At 41.6% G+C, this 24,197-nt stretch overlaps 5 protein-coding genes across 7 annotated transcripts; 1 reads left to right on the top strand and 4 right to left on the bottom strand.

Annotated features, from left to right (window-relative positions):
• Positions 1-901: 901 nt before the first annotated feature.
• LOC117641325 (estradiol 17-beta-dehydrogenase 8) lies at positions 902-3,271 on the bottom strand. The gene is made up of 5 exons (XM_034378548.1): positions 3,046-3,271; positions 2,594-2,916; positions 1,612-1,790; positions 1,251-1,384; positions 902-1,172 (listed from the first exon to the last, which is right to left on the bottom strand). Exons 1-5 carry the CDS (start codon positions 3,137-3,139, stop codon positions 1,075-1,077), a joined length of 828 nt encoding a protein of 275 aa, XP_034234439.1. The 5' UTR covers positions 3,140-3,271; the 3' UTR covers positions 902-1,074.
• Positions 3,272-3,717: 446 nt separating this feature from the next.
• On the top strand, positions 3,718-14,239 carry LOC117641320 (dual specificity mitogen-activated protein kinase kinase hemipterous-like). The gene is made up of 11 exons (XM_034378541.1): positions 3,718-4,196; positions 4,696-4,838; positions 4,923-5,036; positions 5,134-5,358; positions 5,443-5,622; positions 5,719-5,933; positions 6,023-6,292; positions 9,508-9,708; positions 9,789-9,992; positions 10,104-10,691; positions 10,774-14,239. The coding sequence occupies exons 1-11, from the start codon at positions 4,013-4,015 to the stop codon at positions 11,009-11,011; spliced, it is 2,562 nt and encodes an 853-aa protein (XP_034234432.1). The 5' UTR covers positions 3,718-4,012; the 3' UTR covers positions 11,012-14,239.
• Positions 14,240-14,369: 130 nt separating this feature from the next.
• Positions 14,370-18,622, bottom strand: LOC117641319 (dual specificity protein kinase TTK). Its single transcript, XM_034378540.1, is given in 4 exon segments — positions 14,370-15,680; positions 15,683-17,718; positions 17,791-17,908; positions 18,327-18,622. Coding segments are annotated over 3 exon segments (2,829 nt in total). The 5' UTR covers positions 17,895-17,908; positions 18,327-18,622; the 3' UTR covers positions 14,370-14,991.
• Positions 18,623-19,478: 856 nt separating this feature from the next.
• LOC117641327 (transport and Golgi organization protein 11) lies at positions 19,479-22,095 on the bottom strand. 3 transcript variants are annotated; one of them, XM_034378552.1, is made up of 5 exons: positions 21,863-22,095; positions 21,103-21,329; positions 20,926-21,020; positions 20,656-20,840; positions 19,479-20,566 (listed from the first exon to the last, which is right to left on the bottom strand). In XM_034378552.1, exons 2-5 carry the CDS (start codon positions 21,305-21,307, stop codon positions 20,353-20,355), a joined length of 699 nt encoding a protein of 232 aa, XP_034234443.1. In that variant the 5' UTR covers positions 21,308-21,329; positions 21,863-22,095; the 3' UTR covers positions 19,479-20,352. The 3 variants fall into 3 exon arrangements, with proteins under 3 accessions (XP_034234443.1, XP_034234442.1, XP_034234441.1); XM_034378551.1 differs by having other exon boundaries at positions 21,918-22,094; XM_034378550.1 differs by lacking the exon at positions 21,863-22,095 and adding an exon at positions 21,404-21,432.
• Positions 22,096-22,363: 268 nt separating this feature from the next.
• Positions 22,364-23,927, bottom strand: LOC117641324 (charged multivesicular body protein 5-like). Its single transcript, XM_034378547.1, has 5 exons — positions 23,707-23,927; positions 23,330-23,481; positions 23,092-23,257; positions 22,777-23,010; positions 22,364-22,685 (listed from the first exon to the last, which is right to left on the bottom strand). Exons 1-5 carry the CDS (start codon positions 23,773-23,775, stop codon positions 22,626-22,628), a joined length of 681 nt encoding a protein of 226 aa, XP_034234438.1. The 5' UTR covers positions 23,776-23,927; the 3' UTR covers positions 22,364-22,625.
• Positions 23,928-24,197: the final 270 nt, after the last annotated feature.

The raw sequence follows: 24,197 nt of genomic DNA, 5'->3' as shown, positions 1-24,197 counted from the left end.
CCATACGATCATGTGTGGTCTAGCCCTTAATGATAGTGGTAATGGTCGAGGTAGGCAGCCGCCCGACTAACGTGACAGGGAAGTGCGACTGGCTTGCCTACCGGCAGGCGTTAGAGAGCCGCCTTCGAGGTAGGCAGCCGCCCGACTAACGTGACAGGGAAGTGCGACGGGCTTGCCTACCCTACTTATGGCAGGCGTTAGAGAAGCGCTCGACCACCGTGTCCGGGCTGCGACAGGCGTTGGAGACGACTCTCTGGGCCCTGCCCGCGTGCATTCGCCGATGAGTCATTTTGTTTTTATTTTTAAGGCGCAACCTGTCAGCTTGCTGGAAGGATTGCCCAACTGCTCAGCGAGGACTGGAGACGGCGCGGGTGCCCGGAGCGTGTGGTTCCTTTCAGCCGGTCGGGATATGCAGGCAAATGAAGGTTGGCTGCACTGGACTGGTTGGCGGTCACGCCATACCGTACCGCCCAGTCCGGGGTCCGATCAAGGGTGCCGCCGTACCGCACCACCGTGGCCAAGGCCAGCCAAGGTCTCGCCTCGCCCGGAACAGGATCCAAAGTGGTGGCAAAGCCCGCCGTCTGCTGCGAGGCTCTGAGGCGGTGACGGTCAAAGCGGCGTGGTGCCGGCCTGCAGGCCAGCGAGCGTGCGTTGCCCCGCCTGCCCCCTCCCTCTTGGACGCGGCAGCGCGCCGCAGCGCCCTGGCTCACTTGCCTGCACTCGCTATTAGAGCTCGTTAACGGCAGTCACAGCATTTACATGTATTGGACACGATGGCAGATTTCGTCAGCGGGGACGCGTGCAATGATTAAAACTAAGCGCACGCGACTGGTTTCGAAACGATAAAAGTGGGTCAAGTTTGTTTGGTCGCGAGCACTTGCCACGTGTAACAAGAAGGCCATTTTGGGGGAAAGAAGTGAGGTGTATTCAATAATCTTTGGTGTCACAAATGCAAATGAAAGGAAACAAATCTAAATAATAATTATTAGTTAGAGAACGAATTTGTCCGCTGCCAGATAGGTAGGTTGTGCGTCCCAGCCCGAGGTGGTCCGATGCTCCATGCGACCCTCACTCTCACACCGCCCCGAAGATGCCGCCGGAAACAGGCACCTCCGCGCCGGTCATGTAGCTGCTGCGGTCGGATGCCAAGAAGACGACCACCTCGGCGATCTCTGCGGATTGTGAGAGGTCGGTTACTTCAGTCAACATCGAGTTCTTTCTGCTCTTTTGTCCATCAAAAATATTCTCACCCTCCGGCTGTGCCATCCGACCCAGTGAGGTCATGCTCTTGCACATTTGCTCGCGGACGCCGGGTGGTGCGCCCCCCTGGGTCATGGGGGTGTCCACCATACCGGGCAGCACCGAGTTGCAGCGGATGCCCAGCCTGCGAGCAGTCGAGGAAGTCAACGACCCGAGGAGCAGCATGAGTTACGTCAACCTGAATCATCATGACTTCAAACTGGTCGCCTACTCAAACTGATATAGGGACATTCACGGGAATTTAGTCATTTTGACTTTAATATGACTTTCGGGTAATCCTCCAGGAGGAGCTGGGAGTTGAGATATCTAGGGAGTCCTAAGCGCAGTTTGAAAGCTGTTTGGCGAACTCACGGTGCCCACTCCCTGGAGGCGGTCTGGCTGAGCACGCTCACGGCCCCCTTGGTGGCGGCGTAGTGGCCGCGCTTCGGGAAGCAAGTCAGTCGGCCCACGCTGCTGATGTTGACGACGGCACCAGGCCGCCCCGCCTCCTTCAGTGCGCGCACGAAGGACCGCATCACCAGGAACGTGCCCTGCAACGTCACGACACGGTGCAGTGGCTCGCAGTGGAGGCGGGGCCAGTGGCCAGTGGGCTAGCGCCGTGGAGGTAGGCAACACATTCGCCTCGCCGTCGCTAGTATCTTATCCCAGCTGAGACAGGAGAGTCCCAGGGGCGCGGAGACTCTTCACCTTTGCCGAGAGCTCCTCGGAGAGCTTCAGCAGCTCGTACCTGCCACCAGCCCTGGTGAGGTGTGCCTCCGCACCTCCGCACGGCGATTGCTCGACCTCTTGGCGCCAACCTCTGTTGTTTTACTACTCCATTACTCCCCCCTCTTTTTCTCTGATGCAGGTGCTCGAATTGGATGTCACTGTCGCGTGAGAAACAAAGAAGTCCGCGTTATCGCCAAACCCGACCGCCAGATTAATGTCAGTGAACTCGCGGCCGAGGCGCTATCGCCGTTATCAGTTCACTCGACTCGCGTCGCCGCCGCGGAAGGGAGAAGAGTGTCCTGTCAAACGCCATGTCTCAAGTTGTTGCGTTTTTCCGACGTTTTTCTCGGTTCCGCGGCTTGTACCCGGTTCAGGGCCCCAGCTTTCGTCCCCGTCGAATAAAAACGAAGCCTGTATGCTCGAACGATTTCGGCAAGCTGTACAAAGAAGGGAGCAATAAGAGAGACAGGCCACGCGATCGGTTCATTACCTGCGGCGAATCCAAAGACTTTCCAAAGCAACAAAAATTGCCACAAAAATGTAACTTTGTATGAAAATTAGGCTGACACAATGACGTGTTTTCCTGCACTCCGTTTCCGTTACTTTGGACGCCCTTTGGACCCACCTCCACGTTGATCCTGTAGGCGGCACGCAGCTCCTTGACGTCCAGGTCCAGCAGGGCAGTCACGGGCCCCATGATGCCCGCACTGTTGACGATCACGTCGGCTGGCCTGCCGAAGAAGTCCTGCACGGCGCGCACCGCGTCCTCCACCGCGGCCTCGTCCGTCACGTCCAGGCGCAGCGTCAGGTGGCGGCGGGCGTCGTCAGCCTCGGCCAGAAGGGACAGCGTCTCCGCGACGGCGGCCTCGTTGATGTCGGCCAGCGCCAGGAGCGCCCCCTCGCGCGCCATGGCCAGGCACGTGCTGCGCCCGATGCCGCTGCCTGCACCTGCAGGCGAAGAGCCGATGTTGGAGGCAGGGCTGCACCTTGCTGCACGCCGCCCCTGGGGACGGCCACCTTGCAGCATCCCTGCCGCGCGGGGAGGCAGAGCCGGGCAGACCCCACCGCGGTGCTTACCCGTGACGACGGCCACCTTCCCCTGCAGCATCCCAGCGCCGTGCGGGAGCCGGCTGTTGACGGCCGCGCCGGTGCTTGTCATGATGTCGGCCATTGTGGTGCTCGTCGCGCCGCAATCGCCGCAATGACCGGGGCTGCCTGGGGCCTGCCTGCAAGTCCACTGAACACTGAACCGCCTCGCCTCGGCCTGACAGGACGGCCGTCAGCCCCTCTCTGCGGCGACGGCAGCGACGGCGACCCGGCGCGGCGCGCGGCCACCAAAGGGGGCAACCCGGTGTGACGCTGTGCTGTGCGACGCCATGGCGACGCGCAAGTAGAGGGGCGTTGGGCTGCGTGCGAATGGAGTCTGCCCGATTGCCGCCCGCTCTTCGACAATAAACGAAAACATTGCGGGCAACACGGTAAGCTTCATTCGTTAACCGGTTTGGCCGTTCCCGTCCTTGGCCTACCTCACTTTGGAGTCGGGGTTCTGGATAGGACGGGGGGCGTGGTGGTGGTGGTTGATGGGCAGGTGCGCTGCGGGGGCTGTGGGAACCGCCTGCTGGGTAGGCCACCCATCAGGCACCTGTACACCTGTACTGATGGAATTCTTGCACCATTCGCCGCATCGAGCATACACGGAGATAAAGAGTATCAGGGCGCAGCCGAGCGGACTGGTTTCAGTTTCAGTTTCGGTTTGACGGGTGCATTCATTCCAGCCCGCTTCTGCTTAGTTCCACTTTTCTCCGCTTTAGTCTCTCAGCGCTCGAACCCAACATGAGAGTTTGGTTGTATTTTTCTGAAAGAAACGGGCTTTTCTCTCCATAGTGTCTGTCAGTGTTCAGTCTGCATTTGTGGTGAATTCTTTAGCGGACTTTACTCCAGTTCTGTTGACTTTTTTTACTGTGACCTCGGCTGTTTGACATTGGTGCGCTGTCTCTCAGCCAACAGTTGGCAGAAGAACCACAGTTAAAAACGAAAACACTTGATGTTTTTCATCGCAGGGAGCAGGGAACACGGCAGGAGGAAGATGTCGACCTCTTCGTTGGAGGATAAAATAAATAGTATTCAAGCGCGATTTCTCCCGACTAGGCCAACAAACATTCCGAGTTTACGGCCCGGTTCTAGCAACGATGGTCATGGGAGTGAAAGGCCTGCTCGGCCAAGTAGATGTGAGTATCATGGAGTGTGGACTCATCCCATCAGTCCCCTCCTGCTTTTGTCTCGAAATTGAGTTTGAAGACACATAGTTGACAACTCAAGCTTTTTTATGCACTTCATTGTCAGTATATGTATTGCTGACATTGAACTGACTGTCTTGATGAGCACAGCCATGTCAGGCAGGTCTTCTGACCAGGCTTTGAGTACTCAAGAGCCATTAACCTATGTCCTCAAATTTCAATGCAACACTCCATTCTTATTGAAAATATTTGTTGATATTTACAATTTAGCAACGTGTTAGTTCAATGTGTTCAACTCAAGATTGGTGGGGGTAATTTCTGGAGTTTCCTACGCGAACACAACTGTAATGGCAGACATAACCTCAACAGTTTATGGCCCTCCCCTGTTAATCTTAATTTGTTACCATTTTCATTGAAAAAAATAGCTCTTCTTTATAAAATTAAGGCTTGGAAGGTGTTGTTTAATATTTTGCTGTTACTCATATTTCAGTATCTACCACTGGTCAGGGGACTCCAAAGAGACCTATGGAATTACCATTTTCCCAGCCTAAACCTCAGCAAACCACCAAAGAAGATGATAACCGATGGCAAGAAATCATTAAAAGAAGTGGTCTTCTCAAAATCAATGGACAGGTTATTAAATTTCTTTGTAATTGGATTTGTAATATGGCTTCATGGTATTAAGTACTAGTATTAATGTTTGCCTGTCATCCTCAGGAATATCGCACGCAAGTTCATGATTTGGAGCGTTTGGGGGAGCTAGGGAATGGCACTTGTGGTCATGTAGTGAAAATGCTCCACAAGCCAAGTGATGCTGTAATTGCTGTAAAGGTATAGTCCTATAGATTTCAATTAATATCCTGTATTATTTATTAAAATCATTGTTTGGCTTTCATAATAGCTCTGTCATTCTTTTTTTTCATTCTAGCAAATGAGGAGATCAGGAAATAGTGATGAAAATAAACGCATCACTATGGACATAGAGGTAGTACTCAAGTCAGACTGTCCTTTCATTGTACAATGTGTAGGCTGTTTCATCTTGGAAGCTGATGTCTGGATTTGCATGGAGCTTATGGATACATGTTTTGACAAGTTACTGAAACGCTTAAGGAAACCTATTCCAGAACATATTCTTGGCAAAGTTACTGTAGCAGTAAGTTTATCTAAAATTTTGTATCTTTCTTTTTGACGTTAGTAAAGTCCTTATAATAAACAAATTGTGACTTTCTATTTTCAGACAGTGAAAGCTTTAGATTATCTGAAAGAGAAACATGGTGTTATTCATAGAGACGTTAAACCTTCTAACATTTTACTTGATGAAAGAGGGAATGTGAAACTTTGTGATTTTGGAATTTCTGGTCGTTTAGTTGACTCAAAGGCTCAAACTAGGAGTGCTGGCTGTGCTGCATATATGGCGGTAAGCAAAAGTTTCTTGCACTTCTTGGTCTCTTTTCTTTATTTCCAATACTCACTGTGACTGATGTTTTGTAAATCATTAATCCTTCCTTTACAGCCTGAAAGAATTGACCCAAGTCGACCTAACTATGATATTCGGGCTGACGTTTGGAGCCTTGGCATCACACTTGTTGAGCTGGCTACAGGAGTTTTCCCTTATAGCAATTGTGTCACAGACTTTGAAGTTCTCACAAAGGTTCTCACAAGTGATCCTCCTAGACTTCCTCTTGATCAAAATTTTAGTGAAGAATTTCGTGATTTTGTCAACTGTTGGTATGTATGAGTTATTGTTATTGTCCACCAGGTGAAGTGGAGCTAACATCCCTGCTGATATATGGCTCTTCACTTTTCCTGTGTTTCAGTTTAACTAAAGACTACACGCATAGACCAAAGTATCGCAAGTTGCTGCTTCATCCATTTATAAAGAAGTTTGAAACAACAGAAGTCAATGTGGCTGAATGGTATGCATCGGAATTAAATACTCCACCTAAAGAACTTCCAGCTGCGCCCAAACCAGTAAAAAACAGCTCTGTGAATCAAATATCTCCAACTCAAATTTCAACGTCTTCAACTACAACCACTACCAACTGCTCTGTCACTTCAGGTCCAGCCTTGAATTCCCCTGTTAGAAGGTAGGTTTCTATAAAGAGGTTTTTTCATAATTTTTTGCAATACCATCCTGCTTATTGCTAGGAATAGTATGTAGATTTTGGCAATCAAGCAATCTTGTACTGAAAGATTACTTCTATCATATGAAAGATCCTATTTTCTTTTGTATTAACCTTGGCTTTAATGAATTTGTTGATTTGTAATTGTTTGAACTATAGTAATTGTGGCATGTGTTTGAATTAGTGAAAACTACTTTCTACCCTGCAGCTTCCTTTTGTTGTTTCAACCTCAGTTTCATTGATTTCTTTTTTCCCCATTTATTTATCTTACAAAGTAATTTGAAGTGCTGGATCTTGGTGATTTTGACTGGCCTCATGACTGATTGTGGGTGAAATGTTTTTTCATAGATGCATGACATTTTATAACCTTCTTGAGTGTAACTGTTAGTGGTGATGGGTGATGGTAATTAAATTCCTCCCCCCTGCCCCGCAACTTATTTTAAATCTGCCTGGATATGTTTTAGAATTTGGGGATTCCAGGAGTAATATAATTTTATGGAAGTGTTCATGTCCTGTGGCCATTCAAAATGTCATCTTGCTGAACGGCTTGGTTATGGCAAGTTTTTGACACTCTGACACCTCAAATTTAAACATTTTGAAGACACTAACTCATGTTGAGAAAATGATTAGCTTAAAACTGCAAGTTTGCCAATCTTATTTTTAATTTTCCTTTATTGCAACAACTTGAAGTTAAAATTTGACCTTCAATCAGTGAAGAATTTTGTCTAGTATAAAGTAAACATAAAATAACCCACCCCACATTTGGGAAGATTCTTGTGAGTGATTTTCAAGTTTTTTTTTTTTTTATTTTCTTGGTTATTACTATTTGATTTAAAAGTCTATAACTTTACCATATTGTGTCTAAAAGTCTGACTTCCGTGGCTCAAGAGATGATAAGTGCATTTTAGAATTTATAAACAAACATTTATATGTCCATTAAATAGCTTCAGAATTCTTTTTATACCTTCTCTTTAGTTTCTACATATTAAGAAAATGCTTTAGTATTGACATGTTGAGTGCGGAGTATTATTTATGATTCCTTTTTTTCTGTTTCATTTCATTTTGCATTGTTTGTAGTTGTATTACGGTTTAGATTATTTTTGGACTGTATAAACCAGTTCAGACAATCATTGTCCAATTGTTTCTGAACAGCTTTCTCTATTTATAGAGAAAGTAGTTACTTCATTCCCAAGCAATATTAACTCTGAGTAATACCGGCCTTCAACGGTAGCAGATAGTAGGCTGCCTTTTTAACAATACAAAGTTTTGGTACATTTTGAGTAAGACTGTGATTTGAAAAAACATTTGGGTAGCTGTTATCTTTATATGCATGTGTAGAGCGTTGTCTCTGTTGGTTTGTTGTGTGTAAGTTTTGAAGAGAGGGTTGTGGTTTTCTGCTTGAAAGTACTAATGTGGAATGGTGTGAGTTTTCTTTGAAGAACTTGTAATATGTTTGATACATTGTGTCATGTACAATCTTTCATCTTGAAAAGAAAAAAAAGGACCTTCTTGGACTAATGGCTTTAATGAACTTTTTGGAGAAAGTTGATTGTTTTTCACTCTTGTAGTGAGTATTTTTCTGTGATAAACGTCTAGACTTAATGTCACTTTACCATCTGTAGCTAGAATTTTAATCAAAAGCCTTAGACAGGATTTGAAAGAAAAAATGGTGTAACGCACCTCATGCAACTTCAACATTTCAAACCATGTGTTTGCATGTCTCCCAGTTGCATTTCAATGATTCTAGAAAGTGTGGGTGTAAATATACTCACGAAAAAGTGTATCAGTGTACAAATTCAATTTATTTCTGGTACTTAAAATTTACATGTTGAATGCCAGTCGTATTGGGCACAGGTCAGATGCATTCCTGTCCATGCTCCCTATTCAACTCTTTAAAAAGCTTTTTCATAATGAAAGGGAACAAAATGTAGAACTCTCTAAGATTGGTATGTACCAAATTTTTGATCAGTATTTGTGAGAAAGAAGGATGTTGGAGGAGGGGTGAATGACTTTTAGTTATTTGCATGTTCGGCCTCCCTATGCCTTGTTTCATTGCATGAGTCCATGTGTTGGAAATGTACTGCTGAGTTAGTGCATTATACCATTGTGGCTCCCATTACTGGTATTTGTGTGTTTTACGGGAGACTATCGTGGTCGGTGCTTGATTATACAAACTGTCAAACAACGGCATGTTTTTTTTTGTTTTTGTTTATGTAACGGCATAAAAGACAGACTTCATTATGAATAATAATGTACCTTTAATAACTCACAATGTCACAAAGCTGTCACAAATATGATTTGGTAATAATTTTGCTATGCCAAAGTTGGTCCATTCATGTATTGATTATCTATGTAGTTCTTTTTTTCTTTTAAGTTTAAGAATTTCATGCCTGGTAGATTCTTGCAACTGCTCTTCATAGCCTTAATGGAGTCCTTGTGCATGCTATGTGTTTCAGTCTTTTTATATAGAAATGCCCTTCCTTTAGTAATAAAGCTCAAAGCACAGTCTTAACCTTTAATTTACTTTAATCCTTTACCCTCTCCCTAAAATAAAGAGAGAAGAGCTCTTTACAAAGCTTTCGTAATTGTTTTGGGTTGTAGAGTAAATTAGCTATAGAGTTGTAATTAACATTGTTAATACACTTTTTAAAATTTTCTTTGCAAGTTACTGATTTTTATTTTGAACTTTGTTGCTATACATTAATTAGTGTTGAGTTGTTTAAATCTCCCTGTTTCTACATACACTATACACTTTATCAAAGTAAAACCTGAATAGGCATCAATAGACATTCTATATAGAATATGAATAAAAGCAATTCATCCAAACCAATGCTTTCATTTTGACTTGTTGGTTTAAGCAGTATCTATTTAGATTAGTTTTATTTAACTGGGCAAATGGTTCAGAAGTTTATTTTGCACTATAAAATAGTCTCACCAACCTCAGGTGAGTGGTTAAATTTGCATGTTTTGTTTTAAGAGTTTGGCTTGAACTAGGGCTCTTGATTTATCGTATTTTAACTTGTGCATGCCTTTTTCCCCTGTGGGTTTTGTGTTTAGCTTGAAGCAGAGATTTGCAGGACAACTATTGTACCTTCGTCCACCAAAACTTATATGAACAATAATAATAGTGATATTAAGAAGCTATGTTCTGTATTAATGCTCTTGCAATGTATTCTCAGGTACTCAGGGGCAGCTCCTCTATCTACATCAGTGAGATGCAATCCACCAACCCATTATCCTCAGCATGTTCGATCTGTATCTGAAACAGGTCGAATGTTTTATCCTGTTGCTTCTCAATATCAAGTTACTGCATCTCAGGCTGGCTTTCAGTCTCACAACCACTCAAATGGAGAGTCTATCCCTTCTTCAAATAGTGTGAGGTAAGTGTAGTCTATGGTGTGGTGAGTATGTATTGAAGATCACTGCATCCATAGTTAAATTTTATCCATATTTTCCTTAGGCGTCCCGTAGGTTCCTCTGATTCTACATTTGGAGGACGATTTTCTCCGTTCCACTCAACTCGTATGGCTAATTCTGCAGAACCTGTTGCCATAGAAGCAAGTGGTTTACGTTCAACTCCACCGCCAATGTCTCCAGCTCATGCATTTTGGCAGGCGCAGGAAGCAAGAGCTGCAGAATGGGACACTCACCGCTCCAGTGTGGGGTATGCAATGCATGGTCTTCTTTATTCCAATACCTTGTTTAATGATAAGAACATTTTGATAATTATTTGTCTTAATGATATCCCTAAATATTATTGTCATTATTATTGCAGTTCTGGGTTCATAAATTCACCAGTGCCGGGAAGGAAGCGCTTTCCATCAGAACCTCCGCAACCAAATTATAGAGAGCCGACTGTGTTTGGAAATAGCAGCCCATTAGTTTTGCAGAGACTATACCATCAGCAGCAGCAGCAACAACAATTACACCAACACCAACACCAGCAAAACCTTAATCATGTTCTGCATCATTACCATCATCATAATCCAGCTGGCAGCTATTCTGCTGCACAGTCAATCAACCTGCATATTGCTAATGATGAACCAGATAATGCAAAGGTAGAGGAGTCATCCAATTTAGGAAAGAAGAGGTTCACTTCATATTTGAAATTTAGCATTGGCGGAAGTAATAATTCCGTAAGCAACTCACCAAGTAGTCCAAGTCGGATTCCTCCCCCACGACCTACAAGGCATGCCTCACCTGGCCCCCCTCCACCTAGTCCAGACCCTCCACCAAGACTCAGTCGCTTGGGTCTGAGTGATGGAACCCAGTCATATTCCCCACTTGTTGGGAGACGGAGTTTCTTAGATGTTTCTCCTGTCAGAAGGGGAGTCTTGGATGTGTCACCATCGCTTCCTCGCAGGTAAGCATTTACGTTTTCTATACATATGCGACCGACATTTCTTTATCCATTGCACTGCACTAAGTTTCATTTAATTCCTTAGGTATGTTTCACCTTCACCACCTCAACCCCCTCCTCGAAGACTTTCTACAGAAGGGGGTCCTAGCAGTTTTAATGGCACAAGTGGATTTATGACTGGTACTAGCAACACAAGTGGTACGAGTTCAACTCCTGGATCTCCCCAAGTCCGCCGTTTTGACAGCATTCGTGCTCGATTCCATTACACTCCTCAACCTCAGCGTCGTATGTTCGGTGCCACATCCGATTTCAATGATCTCTGACGAAAACTAAGCCGTCTGTGGTCCCCAAACCGGTAGTGAAATATTCTTGTGAAGTGGCAGTTGAATTTATCTTGACATCCCAAGCTTTGTTCTCATTTATCTTGTACCTTGTATGTATGTTGTGAAAAGCTGTCACTTTGTTGCATGAATGTCATTCATCTACTGAAAAGTGTTGGAGCCAAGACGGAGCTAAAACTCAGTGCCATCATGCTATTCAGTTAATGTATACTGTATACCTCACCTTTAATAACTCAGTCACAAAGTAAATGTTAGTAGAGGGACATGAAGTTTGTAACTTCATTGCTACTCCAGTTAAATTTAAATATGTGATATTTATTTATGTATGTCAAATCAGGTAATTTTTATCCAGCAATAAGCTTATAAAAGCGTAAATTTGCATAAAAATCTTGAGGGTTTAGGTGACAATTGTTAATGAAGTGCTTGCTTTTCTTTTCTTTTGGACACAATTTTTTATTATTATTATTAGGTGAGATTGCACGAGCAGGTGAGACAAAAGTGTTACCCACCATGAACTATGAGCAATATGGTTGGCCGTATCTCTTTTTATTAGGATCCCTCTAAATTTCTATTTGGGAAAACCATTGCTTAAGAGTTTCAGAACTGCATTGGTTCATCAAATTTAATGATTAAACCTCATGCAGACAGACAAAATCTTTGCCTTTGTAGAGATTTCAAGTAAATGCTCAATATAGATGTAAGAACTGTTTGATGCTGTGGTTATTTTGGGGATCATTTATCTTGCTTTTGATCACCAATCCCACCATTCTCTTTGGTGGCTTACATCATGACCCTGAGCACACCATTTATAATTCCTTGGCTAGCTAAGAGCTTATTTGTGAGGCATGCCGTAATGCTTCTGCTAAGAAAAAGCTAAATTATGCATTTTTGTGCAGACGACAAATTCTTGCCCATTAGTATAATGTCTTTACAAAGTTACTTCTAGTAGTTTGTTGGGCATGATACAGTAGTTGTAAGTTCTTTGCTTTGTTTATTGATTGTTTTGCATGGTGACCTGAAGTTTTAGCATAGATTAATTTATTTATTTCAATTGCAAAGCAGCTGAAAACTATTGTAATGTGGGAAGTTAAGTCTGCAAGGAAGTGGAGTGTATCTGGGGTTTATCTGTGAAACATTTTCCCAGTCATTCAAAAGTCTTTAATTGCTTGCTCCTGTTATTATTAGATTAAATGCCCAATAACCAAGTGTGGACATTATTGTTAGGTCTATCTGCTATTGTGATATTGATTTGTGCTTGTAACCATGAGTGTTAACTTTTATACATGTGAAGAAAAGCTTGAATAGTCTTTACTTTAACTTATTGAACATTTGTGTACCATTTTAGCTTGTTTTGATTTTTGATCAGTCTTATATATTTTCTGTACTTGTATCAAAACAATGTTTGATTAGTATCACATATTTTTGTACACCTAACTTGACAGAAACTGAAAATGTTGTTGTAAATCCTCTTATGAAATTTAGGAATTGATTTTGACGTGTACCCAATGTACCCTTTTTACCCTATTATATAAGTAAAATTATTTGTTTGGTTTTTTTTTTCATAGTATTGTTATGTGCCAAACAGGAATTTGTAACTTGCTTTGTGCATTTGTGCAGAAGACTGGGCCAATGTAGCTTAAATTTTAATTGCGAGTTCTTGAAGTCTGTCATATGTCAATGGTTTGATGAACTATTGCAACACCAGGAACTTACGTGTATCAGTCATTCCTCACGGAACTATGGTACTGGATTGAAGTCTTTATGGATGATAAAAATCTCTATTGTACCTACCAGTTTTGTTCCCTTTGACATGACCATTTTCTAAAAGCCTGAGAACTCCTTATTTACAATGATTAACATCGTTTTTTTTTCTTTGAATTTTATTATTTGTTGCTTGTTTTTTACTGTTGATGATTTGTATAATTGTTGAGAATTGTCAGAGTTCATAATTTATGAGAAAGTTGCATTGGCTGAATCTATGTACGTTCTTTACACTTCTTAGTACACTCATATCTAGCACCAGTGTCAAATCAGGTCTGTGTGATATATGTCCTGAATGTCAGCCCTGTTCTCTTCATTTTACTGAATTCGTTTGCAACATACACACTTGTATGTTGCAAAATAATTCGTTCAAGTCAGTGGATTAGACACCATTTTCTAAGTAAATGTGTACTTTGTGATACACATAACTTTTCAGAGGTGTAGACAAACAGAATAAACTACAGTATCTTTTAGAATTTTAACACTGATATTGGTCCCGTCAAACTTGCTTTTATTTTCCTTGCCACAATTGTGTGTTTAATTAATTGTTCTCTGGGGCTGCTCCTCAAGTTTGTTTGTCATATTTTCTGCTTGATATAGAAGTTTTAGTGTCAACTTGTCACTCTTGCTTGTATGGTTAGACCATTAGAATTTTACAAATTGAAAACTGTGTGTGTTGCGTTTCTGTGTGAAATATTTTCAGCCAAAATCCTGGCAAAGCTACATTGCTTGTAGCCCTATCATCTCACTATTGAGTGGTGAGTGGTAGCAGCATGCATGATTTTGAAGTCCTGAATGGTTCTAATCTTAGCTCACAGGGTCACACAACTGCAATTTACCTGCATGTGATACCAGCGCCTCCCAGTAAATCCTTTCATGGTTTTATATGAAATGAAAATGCTTTGATAGGCATTCATAGACAGTTAATTTCCGTTTGTCTTGGTCCAATCACACAGTGTACTGTGTCCTGACACTCCTAAAAATGTTGTTTTGTTTTCTTCATGTGGTTAGCCCATAGTTAGCCACGTTGGAGATTTTATTTTTACGAATCATGTTCAGTTTCACATTCCTTGAAAGTGTTAATTTGAAGTGAACTGCCTTTTGTTAGTGACATTTTTTATGAAGACTGCCTGTGAAGTTAGGTGCATGCAATAAAATCATAATTATTTCAATTCTACCTATATCCCTTTTGTTGTCATCTTTTAACAGTTTAGGAAGAGTACTGACTGTGAGATTGTCTCGTCAATTTTGAAATGTAGAATCATAACTACATTTGAGCATTAGTTTCTTCGCAGCTCCTGTTACTTTGTTTTCCTTTCCCTCTAGTTAGATTATTGCATACTTGACTGTAAATGTAGTTTAAAACACCTATTTATCGTGTATAGTATAATACTGGAAAAAAGTTTGAATAGCATGTACATAATTATTAAATAAAATGTAAAGAATGTACCTGCCCGATCAATTTTTGAGCCCAACTTCACTACAGTAGCGTCCTCTAATTTGGTGGGAAAGTATAGAATTCTAGATGAGGGCACGTAGAAATTAGGTTCAGTAAGATTGTGATTGAAATATAGTCGAATGATGGTTAAAATATTTATTTTGTCTTATGTTAACATATACTTCATAAGAATCACTCCGAGTCCTAAAGATCATACACTCACAGGTACTTAGTGAGGTGAAGCTAGGGCTTTGCTAAGATAACTTCTTATTGCACTAGTTAAATCTTGTGATATGAAATATGAACCATGATATTTCTGAAAATGGTAACATACTACTTTTTTCTACAACTTAACAGCCAAAGCATTTTCTCCACACGCACACAATATTAGGTCCACCATAGATTAGGGGAGCCTGCATAAAATTCAGAATAATGATAGGCAATATACAAGAGATAAATTAAAATCACAGTAAAATAAGGGACAATATGTATCATTGAGAGCATATTTTAATGCTTGAACATTTACAATAGTTCCCAGATTATCCATAGAGATGGATGCATTGTTGGCAGGTTAAAAATAACAAGACAATATGAAAATATGTTGCCATATAACTAGGACAGACTTAAGAATAAACAAGTCAAGACTTTATCAACATGTAATAAATTCACTCTTATAAATGTATGCACAATTAGAAAATTTGTACAAGTAGAAATTTAAAAACAACAGAGGGATTATCTCATTAATTTTCATACACTGTCTCATTTACCTTTTTCTACCCAGAAATGGAAGATGCTTCTCATTTTCAATTATAAGCCTCTGCATTGCCCGTATGACCACAGCATAACGATTATCTTCAGTTTCTTGCACTAGCCCAACTGATGCTGCAAGGTTGGCAAATTGAGAAAGGATAACTCTTTCGGGGCCTGCTCTCTCAAGGTAGTGTAGTTGAAGCAATTCATCTACTGAAGCTCTCTCCTTTGGATTCCTTGTGAGGCATGATTTCATGGCCTGGATTATAGCTGAAGGACAGCCTTCAACTGGTGGCTCAGGGAATTGAATTTTGTAGTTTGTACTAACAATTGCATTTAATTTTTGAAATTGACCTGTAATGTGATGGAAAGGAGTTTGTCCATAGACTAAACTGTATAATATACACCCTAGTGACCAAACATCAGATTTATAACTTATTTTATATCCTTGACCATCAGTGTTGCTTGCAGACAATGCTTCAGGACTAATGTAGTTATAAGTTCCTGTTAAGCTTTCTTTCATAACACTAGTCATGTCTTCCTGAACTGAAGATGCAATGCCAAAATCAATAAGCTTCAAGCGTCCTGAAACTAACAGGAAATTTGCGGGCTTCAGGTCTGAGTGGATAGTACCACGCTTGTGAATGAAGCTGACTGCATTTAGCATCTCGGTCCAATAGTAAACAATCATGGCAGCTGAGATTTCTTGGACTTGCTAACTTCCTTTATGAGTTTTGATAAGTCTGTGTCACCTTTCTCCATTACAACCAAAAGCAAATTCTGGTCCTTCTTATGCTCATGATCAAACATGCGAATTACACTCTCACCATCCTGAAGTTCAGCCAGTAATTTGATTTCATTGAGATACCCTTCACAAATAGACACGTCAGTATCAGCTAGGTTCACACATTTAACAGCTTTCAGTTGTGAGTTCGCTGGATCCAAAACTTGATAAACCTTGCTTGAGCCACCTCTGCCCAGAAGACTGAGGATGGAGTATGAACGCCCATTAACAACAATCTCACCACAGCCAGATGAGGTCTTTTTAACTGAATCAACTGTCTTCATACTTTCCATAGGCATGGCAACTTTTGCTACAGGAGGCTCCATACTTTTGGTGGCAGCTGGTGGTTGAGGTGGACATTCGGACTCTCTGACCGGTCCCTGTACCTTTTTAACTGAATCCATTGTCTTCACACTTTCCATTGGCATGGTAACTTTTCCTACAAAGGGCTCCATGTTTTTGGTGGCAGCTGGTGGTTGAGGTGGACATTCAGCCTCTCTGACTGGTCCTTGCACAACTTGTTGTAAGGTATCTGTTTTCTTAGCCAACACCTGTGCAGAATGGGTGGATGGTTGTGGAGGGCTTCTGGCATCGGCACCTGGTGGGTTGATGACAATTCTTGGAACACCAGAGTCCACTGTGGCTGTTTCAAGTAATTTGGGTGCACATTGAAGTGGTTTCATTTCTCCAACTTGTGCTGGTGACAACTGTTGCTGTTTATCCTTTTTTGGTTCAATAACAGCTTCAACTGTATCTTGAGCCTCTAGTTTTATTTTGGATAATGGTGGCTCACTTATATGAGATTTGGTTTCTGGACCTGGTCTCCGGCTGGCACCATCCATATTCTGTACATGTGGCGCTCTACTGTAAGTTGCACAACTGGGTATGTTATGAGGAACCCAAGTGCTTGACACGCTGTCTTCAGCAGCCATTGAGGATGTTGAAGGTTGCTTTTCACACAGTCGGGCAGCTGAAGCGGCATCAACTTGCTTCAATGGGGCACTCATGAGATTTGGTAATGATTTGAAGGGAGTTACTTCCACAGGTCTGGAATGACGTATCCAAGAATTTGAAGACTGAGACACTCCATCCAGATGTGACGGCTGATTCTCAGTGGTAGCTAGAACTGTGGCTACTTGACTTTGTTTCATAACAGGAGCTGCAGGAGTTATTGAAGGAGTCGGATCTATAAGCTTCCTTGAAATCCTTGACTCTTGAGAAAACTGCTTTTCAGCCACCTGCTGATGCTGAAGGTGTTTGGCATGCTGTTGGCCTGCAGCAACTGCAGGATGAAGTGGAATGTTTGTAAACACTTTTGATGAAGACAAACCATACAACCTTGGCCTTGTATGCCCACTTGCATGGATTGAATTCTGATGGTTTGGAGCTATTTTGCATTGGGGTGTTCGAAAGATATCAGCATCCGAAGAAATTTTCTTTGTGCTTCCAAAGAAGCCAGTCCCACCACTGCTGGTCTGCAAGTCTGATGACTTGTGACTTAACACACCATCAATGGTATCTTTTGCTGCAGCACTGTCCATCGGCAAGGCTGACAAGGGACATCGAGCAGAAGGAGTGCTTGCTGCAAATGCCTCGGATGTCTTGCGAGGAGTGTAGAAGTTCTCTTTATCCACAGTAGCAGATGCTCTATCATGATGGTCCTGTTGAGCACACTTTAAAGGAGTCGACTCAGAAATAGCTCTCAGATCATTTTGAGAGGAAGAAAAGTTAGTTCTATGTGGAAAATTCCACTCTCTACTGGAATTTAAAGTCTCAGGTATAGTGTTATTGGTATGATAAGCCCACTCATGGCTCTCATTTTGATTGAAAAAATTTCCATGCGAACGCCTGTTACTCTTGGCGAGATCACTATACACCTCACTATAAACTTGGGACAGTTCTGGGACAGCATCAGCCCGCAGAGGCATAACCTTGCCATTGGATCTTCCAAAGCCACTGTAAAGATAACAAGGGTGTGAGATATTTGCCACACATGCTAGCTTTGAGAACATGTTAAAGTTTACTTACGGCCCCTTCTTTTTGGCAGTGGGTGGAGCAGTCACTACTGGTTCCGGGTCTAAAGGAGGCTTGGAGATTTCCGGCTCCTGAGTTTTAAGAAAGCCCCCATACATAATGATAATGTTTCCTGTAACAAACAACAACACAGAAGTGTCACTTCCACCTTGCTCACAAATGAAAAGTGGAAACACAGGAGGTTTTCCAGGAAAACTTAAGATTCTTTGATGACTGACAGCTGTGACAGCTGATTTATGTGACACAAAGGTATTTCAAGTAAATGGATCTTAAGAATACTCATCAAAAGTAAATGCATCATGTAAAATAGAACAAAACAAAACATACTTCATTAGTAACTGAAGAAACCAATGAAAGTTTACTCTGAATAATCAAGCAGAGCGTAAGTGAACGAGTCGAACGAGCTGTGTTTTGATTTGGACTTGTCTAGGCATCCTTGCAAGCAGGCATTCATAACCGTTACACCACAAAGCTTGCACTTTGTATTTAGTCCGTCACGTACAAACAAGTTCGTCCGGGCCGACACTCACCAAGCGAACACTTCTTGATCCACTTTGGGTCCTTTCGTTGTCTGAACAAGGTAAACACACCTCAGAAGACATAAAACACGTAAAATCCTTCAAGCAAACCCAAGAAAACACCACACGTTTCAAACACAACCATCAACTTTGAAACTGGACAAAAGACATGCGTTGTTGATGCCAGTGCCAATAGAAGTGTGCAAACCTTCAGTACTGGATCTTTCAGTATCACACGCTGAAAGAGTCAATCCATCAATTTTATTCCAGATCCAAATAAGAATACTATTTTTTTCAGTTGAATTTGGTAATTAAGAGATTTGAAAAAATAAAAACATGAACTTTTCATCTGTTGTGTTGGTGGTTTTGGAAACCTAAAAGCATGGCTGCCGCATGTAAACAAGTAACTTTACGCGCGAAACTTCGACTGCTTCTCCGTTTTGGCATTCTACACTGGTGGATCATGAATTATTATTCTTATCGAGTTGCGGGTTACTGTTCTTAGGACTCAGTACTTTCTCAAGTCTCCAACTTTGACCATACTAACTTGCAAGCTTGAAAGTGTGCTGCACAATAAAATAAGGCAAGTCAAATAGATTTTTATATTTTCCATTGTAATCAACCAAATAAGGAAGGAAAAATACAAGATCTCATTATTTCAAAAGTGCTTTAAAATAACAGGAACATTAAAACAAGAGAACTACACTGACACAATAAATGAGAATGCACATGATGCAGGATTTTGCAAAATATACAAGATTTCCCTTGCTTTTCATCATTTTCCATCAAAGTGTGATGATGCAATCAGCACTTTTCCTTGTTCATTTAAAATTGAACTAGCTACTTAAGACATTACTGGTGTGAGTAACTTGATGGTTTCAACCAGCAGGGAGGGGAGGCAAGGGGGAGTAGGGTCCCCTCTCCAGAGCCCTCTCAAAGGAGAATCACACATCATTATAATGGGTCAAAATCAGATCAGATAATGCTGTAAACATTGATATGATCCCCACATGACAATAATTGCTAAATGGGACCATATCAAAATGCAACACTATGTGGTTCACTTTGACATGTGAATTTTGATTTTCCTTGGGCCCTGGTCTACCCTGATGCTGTACATATCTATGTCAGACCAGTTTTAAGTCTTCCAATAATAATAAACTCTTCAGTGTGGCATGATAAAAATTCATTTTTCTACATATTTACAATTATTTTACATTAAAACAGAAAAAAATACAAATATTACAAATATCACAACTTCTGTTGCCACCACATGTTGTTCAATACTGAGCTTCTTCAAAAATATCCACATGAGCAACTGGTCTTAACGTTGTGTTACCTTCCAATTAACAGATCCAGAAACATAGAACAACAGTCAACAGTTCTTTCAAACCGATTAAGGTATGCAAAACTTCCTGCTCTATGCTTGAAAGGGGGAAAACTAAAGGGAATGGTATTAAATGGCACCTACAAGCAAAATACAAATAGCCTCTAGAGCTTTGCCATACAATTAAGAGCTATGTCTACAAGTATCAAGCTTCAGGGACACATTGTCCAAAATCATTATCATCGAGAATCTGAGTCTCAGTCCAGAATAATATTTGATCACAATCAGGCTAAGAGACAATGCAAGTAAAATGCTGCAAAGTAGAAAACAATAATTTCTACAAATGAAACTGAATCTAGAAAAACAGTGCATATCATTGGTTTAAAATTTAAAACTACAAAATATTGGGTGAAGCTTAGATTTCTGGAGTTGCTACACATTCCATAGAAGTTCTCACTACAGTCTTTTAGCTGTTGGAAAGGGATATCATATTCAAAAGTAAGGGAACAGCTTAGTGAGAACAAAAAGTCAAAATAACATTACTATGGCGTCAAGATGACAACATTTTGACTTCCCATCCTCATCTTGGCAGATTCTAATGAAATAACAGGGAGCCTCTGGGGAATTTGTTAACTCAATGCCACATTTAGTAGAATTCACATTATGGCTACCTTAACACACAAACTGAAAACCGGATAATGAAAATGCTTTTTAACCATTGTGGCTCATCCATGAGATCAATTTGTAAAGAAGATATGCAGCAACTGAAGCATATAACATTTTCTCTCGCTGTTGCATCTGTACATTATCCAGTTCCACAGCCATAACTCGCCGATTCAGCTTGGCTAATTGTCGCCTGAGGTGTAGTATTTCTTCACTGGTGGTAATTCCCTCTCCACCAGCAGATGGCATGGGAGTCCAGTCTCTGGACAATGTTAATCGAGATTTAATTATTTGAAAGGAACGAGGCTTATATATTTACAATTTAGAAAATGGAACAGGAAATTGACTTACCTTTGAATAAGGCTGTGGTCATGTTCATTGTGTCTGCTCTTGAAAGGGGTGATTTGGTGGATTTCTGAGCTGGATGCCGAGTCAAACTTGCCACTGAGCATCTCCCGCTCAGGGGGACTGTTTCTTGGATAATCATCAGCAGAAGGAAAATAATGCTCATCCAAAGTGATCACACGAGGTGGTGTCTGCAACACACCAAATAATTAAGTGCGCTTGTCAAATTTCATTCTATAAATTTTTATTTCAGAAAAAGCTTAAGTACAACCATACCTGCACACGGACGAAATCTGGCTCAGGGGGCATAACAGCATTTTCCAGCATGATTTCTCGTGGTGGTGCTCTAGTGCCAATGTGCTGTTCTTCACCTGTTCCCATAGAAAAGTACATGAGAGCAGTTATAATCATAAATAAACTTTTAACAAGTAGGATGATGCAAGGGATACATACCAACAACAAGAATCCTATCTGGAACATGCATATCAAACTTTTCATTCAGCCAGTTATGCCGTTGGTTGTCATCTAGATCACCATCTCCACCAACACGAATATTTTTGGGAACTTGCATCTTTTGACTAATGTCAGCAGTGAATGTAGGATCATAAAAATGGTCAAGTTCACCCTTAAAGTGGGTAGGGCTGGCAATTTTAGACATGTTGAGGCCTTTTAATGCAGAACTGGAACAAAGCAATAGTTGCACAAATGAGGATCAAACAAAATCTTGTAAAGGGTGTAACGATAAACAAACAACCATGACAACTGCATGAAGTGAAAAGTAGTCTAGTGGACAGGCAGTCTGTGGAGTAAAGTTAACACTACCGAAAAGGCAAACCAGTATTTTACAAAACATGAATATGCAGAAAATGACTGACTTCATTACAAGCAAACCGCTGATAAGAATAACGGACGAGAAAAGCGAGCCCAGAGGTTGCACAATCAACCTTCCTGACCCATGAATTAAGTTCGCATGACAAATCATAAGAGTCTTCGGATCGTTTTTAAAAGTTTTACGAATCACGAAACTGTAGTAGCCTAAGGATGCAGGTTAGGTGGGAAGGAAGAATCGCTCGATTGTGTTCTTGAACAAGCAAAATCTTCGAGATTTTCGGGAGGGATATAATAAAATTAGGTCCATCAATGGTTCAACTAGGAAAGTAAATTATTCAACTAGAGTTCATAATGGACAAGATCGGACAAAGGTGAGGACTACCGTTTGTTGATAAGAAAGCAAGCCCCAACTCAGTAGCTGCTCGACACTGACTTACTGAAACACAAAATAGTTGAAGTTCTGCTGATAAGCAATTGAGAAACGCCGAATTAATTCTGTTCTCTCCAATGATGAAAAGACAGCGGTCGAGCCAGTCGAAAACCGAGAAAGAAATCTCAGCTGTCCGTTGCCGTTACAGAAAGTGAACAGAACGTTACCCTCCCAAAAAACAATTTCAAAAAAAAGTTGGACGTAGAGAAATGTAAAAATTTGTTTTCCTTAAATTTTTGGTTTTCTCTCATAGTTTTTTAACAACGAAATAAACAAAAAGAGATAAATGGACTGACCAGAACCTCCCTTTTCCATCTTTCGATCAATTCTGTATCCCACAGTTGGTAGTACGGTTGTGGCCGCCAACCGCGAAAGTTCAAACTCTTTTGGACAAGTAGGCACTTGAAATGGGAGTGCTCTCGAAATACGGGAAAGAAACATGATACAGAAACGTACAAAATCAAAATTATTTATTTGATACACAAGCAAAATAACACTGGTAATTTTGATGTTTTAAAAAAAGCAAACAAAGTTTTCTAGATTTTTTAAAAATGGACTTAACAAAGAGAAAATACTTGTTCCTTGCTGGTCCCCAAACATTTTTTTCTATGCGTGGGCAAATTGCTTTAAAAAGATAATATAAAACAACAAATAGAAGATTTAGAACAATTTAAAAATAAAGCACAGTATCTGAGAAAAACCATTAAGTAACTAATTAACTCTTCAAGGATGCAGGAATCTTGGGCAAGCCAAACTCATCAACCAGCACGCCATCCTAAAAAGTAAAATAAATGTTTGTTAAGATGAATAGCTACCTCTTAATTTTTGTATGTTAAGTAAGATAAGAAAGAGAAGGAACAATGTACCTTGTTGCGCAAGTCAATACTGTCAGCACCAGGCTCTCGGTCGGGAGCAGCGGGCGCTTTTACTGCGTCATCCAAATACGATGTGTCATCATCGAGAGCAATTTCATCACCAAGAGCATCCAATTCAGCTTCTAACTCCGATTCATCAATATCTGGTGTGCCATATGAACGACCTAATGCTTCTTGCACCTCCTCAGACATTTCCAACATATCTGCCATATCATCTTGAATATCCTGCAGAAGAAACAAGACATAGAAATGGTTATTACAGAACAAAGGCAGAAACATTCCAGCTACTAGGTGAGGATGACAAACCTCAATCTCATCTATATTAATCTTTTTGAATTCTTTTTGCATTGATTTGACCCCAGCTTTCATTGCAACAACTGTTGAGTGAGTGTCCTTGAGAGTTTGATGTGCATAGTTGGCTTGTTCCATGTTAAAAGCTTGTGTTCTTAAATTGTCTGCTTGCGATTCATACCTGCAATGAAAAAAGAACAACATAAACATGAAGTTAAAAGATATTCAATTCAGGCATACATCAAGAGCTTACATCTTCTTCTGTTTCAAGACACGAAGTGCTTTCTGCTTTACAGCGTTCTTAGCTGGGCCGTCACGCATCTTTTTCATTTGATCCTTGTACTTGACAAGTTCCTGCTCCAGTCGTTGAACCTTCTTATCAACTGATTCTGCTCGACTATCAACCTGTTCTCGACAAGAAGTAAAGCCACACATTTGTTAAGACATAAAATATTATTGAAACAAAGACACGTTATGTCTGATACAGAGAGCAAAGTAAAGCAATTGTCCAAGCCGAAGCGCTCTAGCAGTTACATGAACGGATGTTAGAAAAATGTCAACTGCTGAGAAGGGTAAATGTAAAAGTTTCCAAAGTGACATAATTTGCCCTCGACATTTCCAACAACGTACCCCCGCAATGCAGTCCGCAATGTTTGGGGGCGGCTCGGCTGGCTTCCCTCTTCCGAACAGGCGATTCATTTTGATGCGGAGATGCTCGTCGCGGAGTGACAGCGACAGCCAAAGGGACCAAACAACCTTGCGCCTCAGACACAAATTTGTTATTGTGCTGTAAGAGCTGGGTGGGTTGGGTTTGGGTTCGAGTGACTCACAAACACAATACACTGCTGTAAGGCAGGGATAAAGACCCTTCCCTCTTGTCGCCCGAGATTGAACCGGAAACGTCTTGCTCTTGTATGAGAAACTTTTCGGAACCTGCATGGGACTCTCTGATCGCCTGAAGATAGGCATCCCAACCGGCAGCGCAGCTGTTTGTTTTGCCTTACAGTCCGCAGCGGCCGCGGCCAGGGCCACGTGACGGACATTCAAAGCAGAGTTCTGAGGAAGCACTTCAGGGAGGGAGCGCCAAGCTGCGCCAAGCCGAAAGCAGCCTGTTGGCTTAA

The sequence above is a fragment of the Thrips palmi genome, unplaced genomic scaffold, assembly GCF_012932325.1.
Source record: "Thrips palmi isolate BJ-2018 unplaced genomic scaffold, TpBJ-2018v1 HiC_scaffold_15, whole genome shotgun sequence".
NCBI lineage: Eukaryota > Metazoa > Arthropoda > Insecta > Thysanoptera > Thripidae > Thrips > Thrips palmi.
This window is presented reverse-complemented; position numbering and strand designations above follow the sequence as displayed.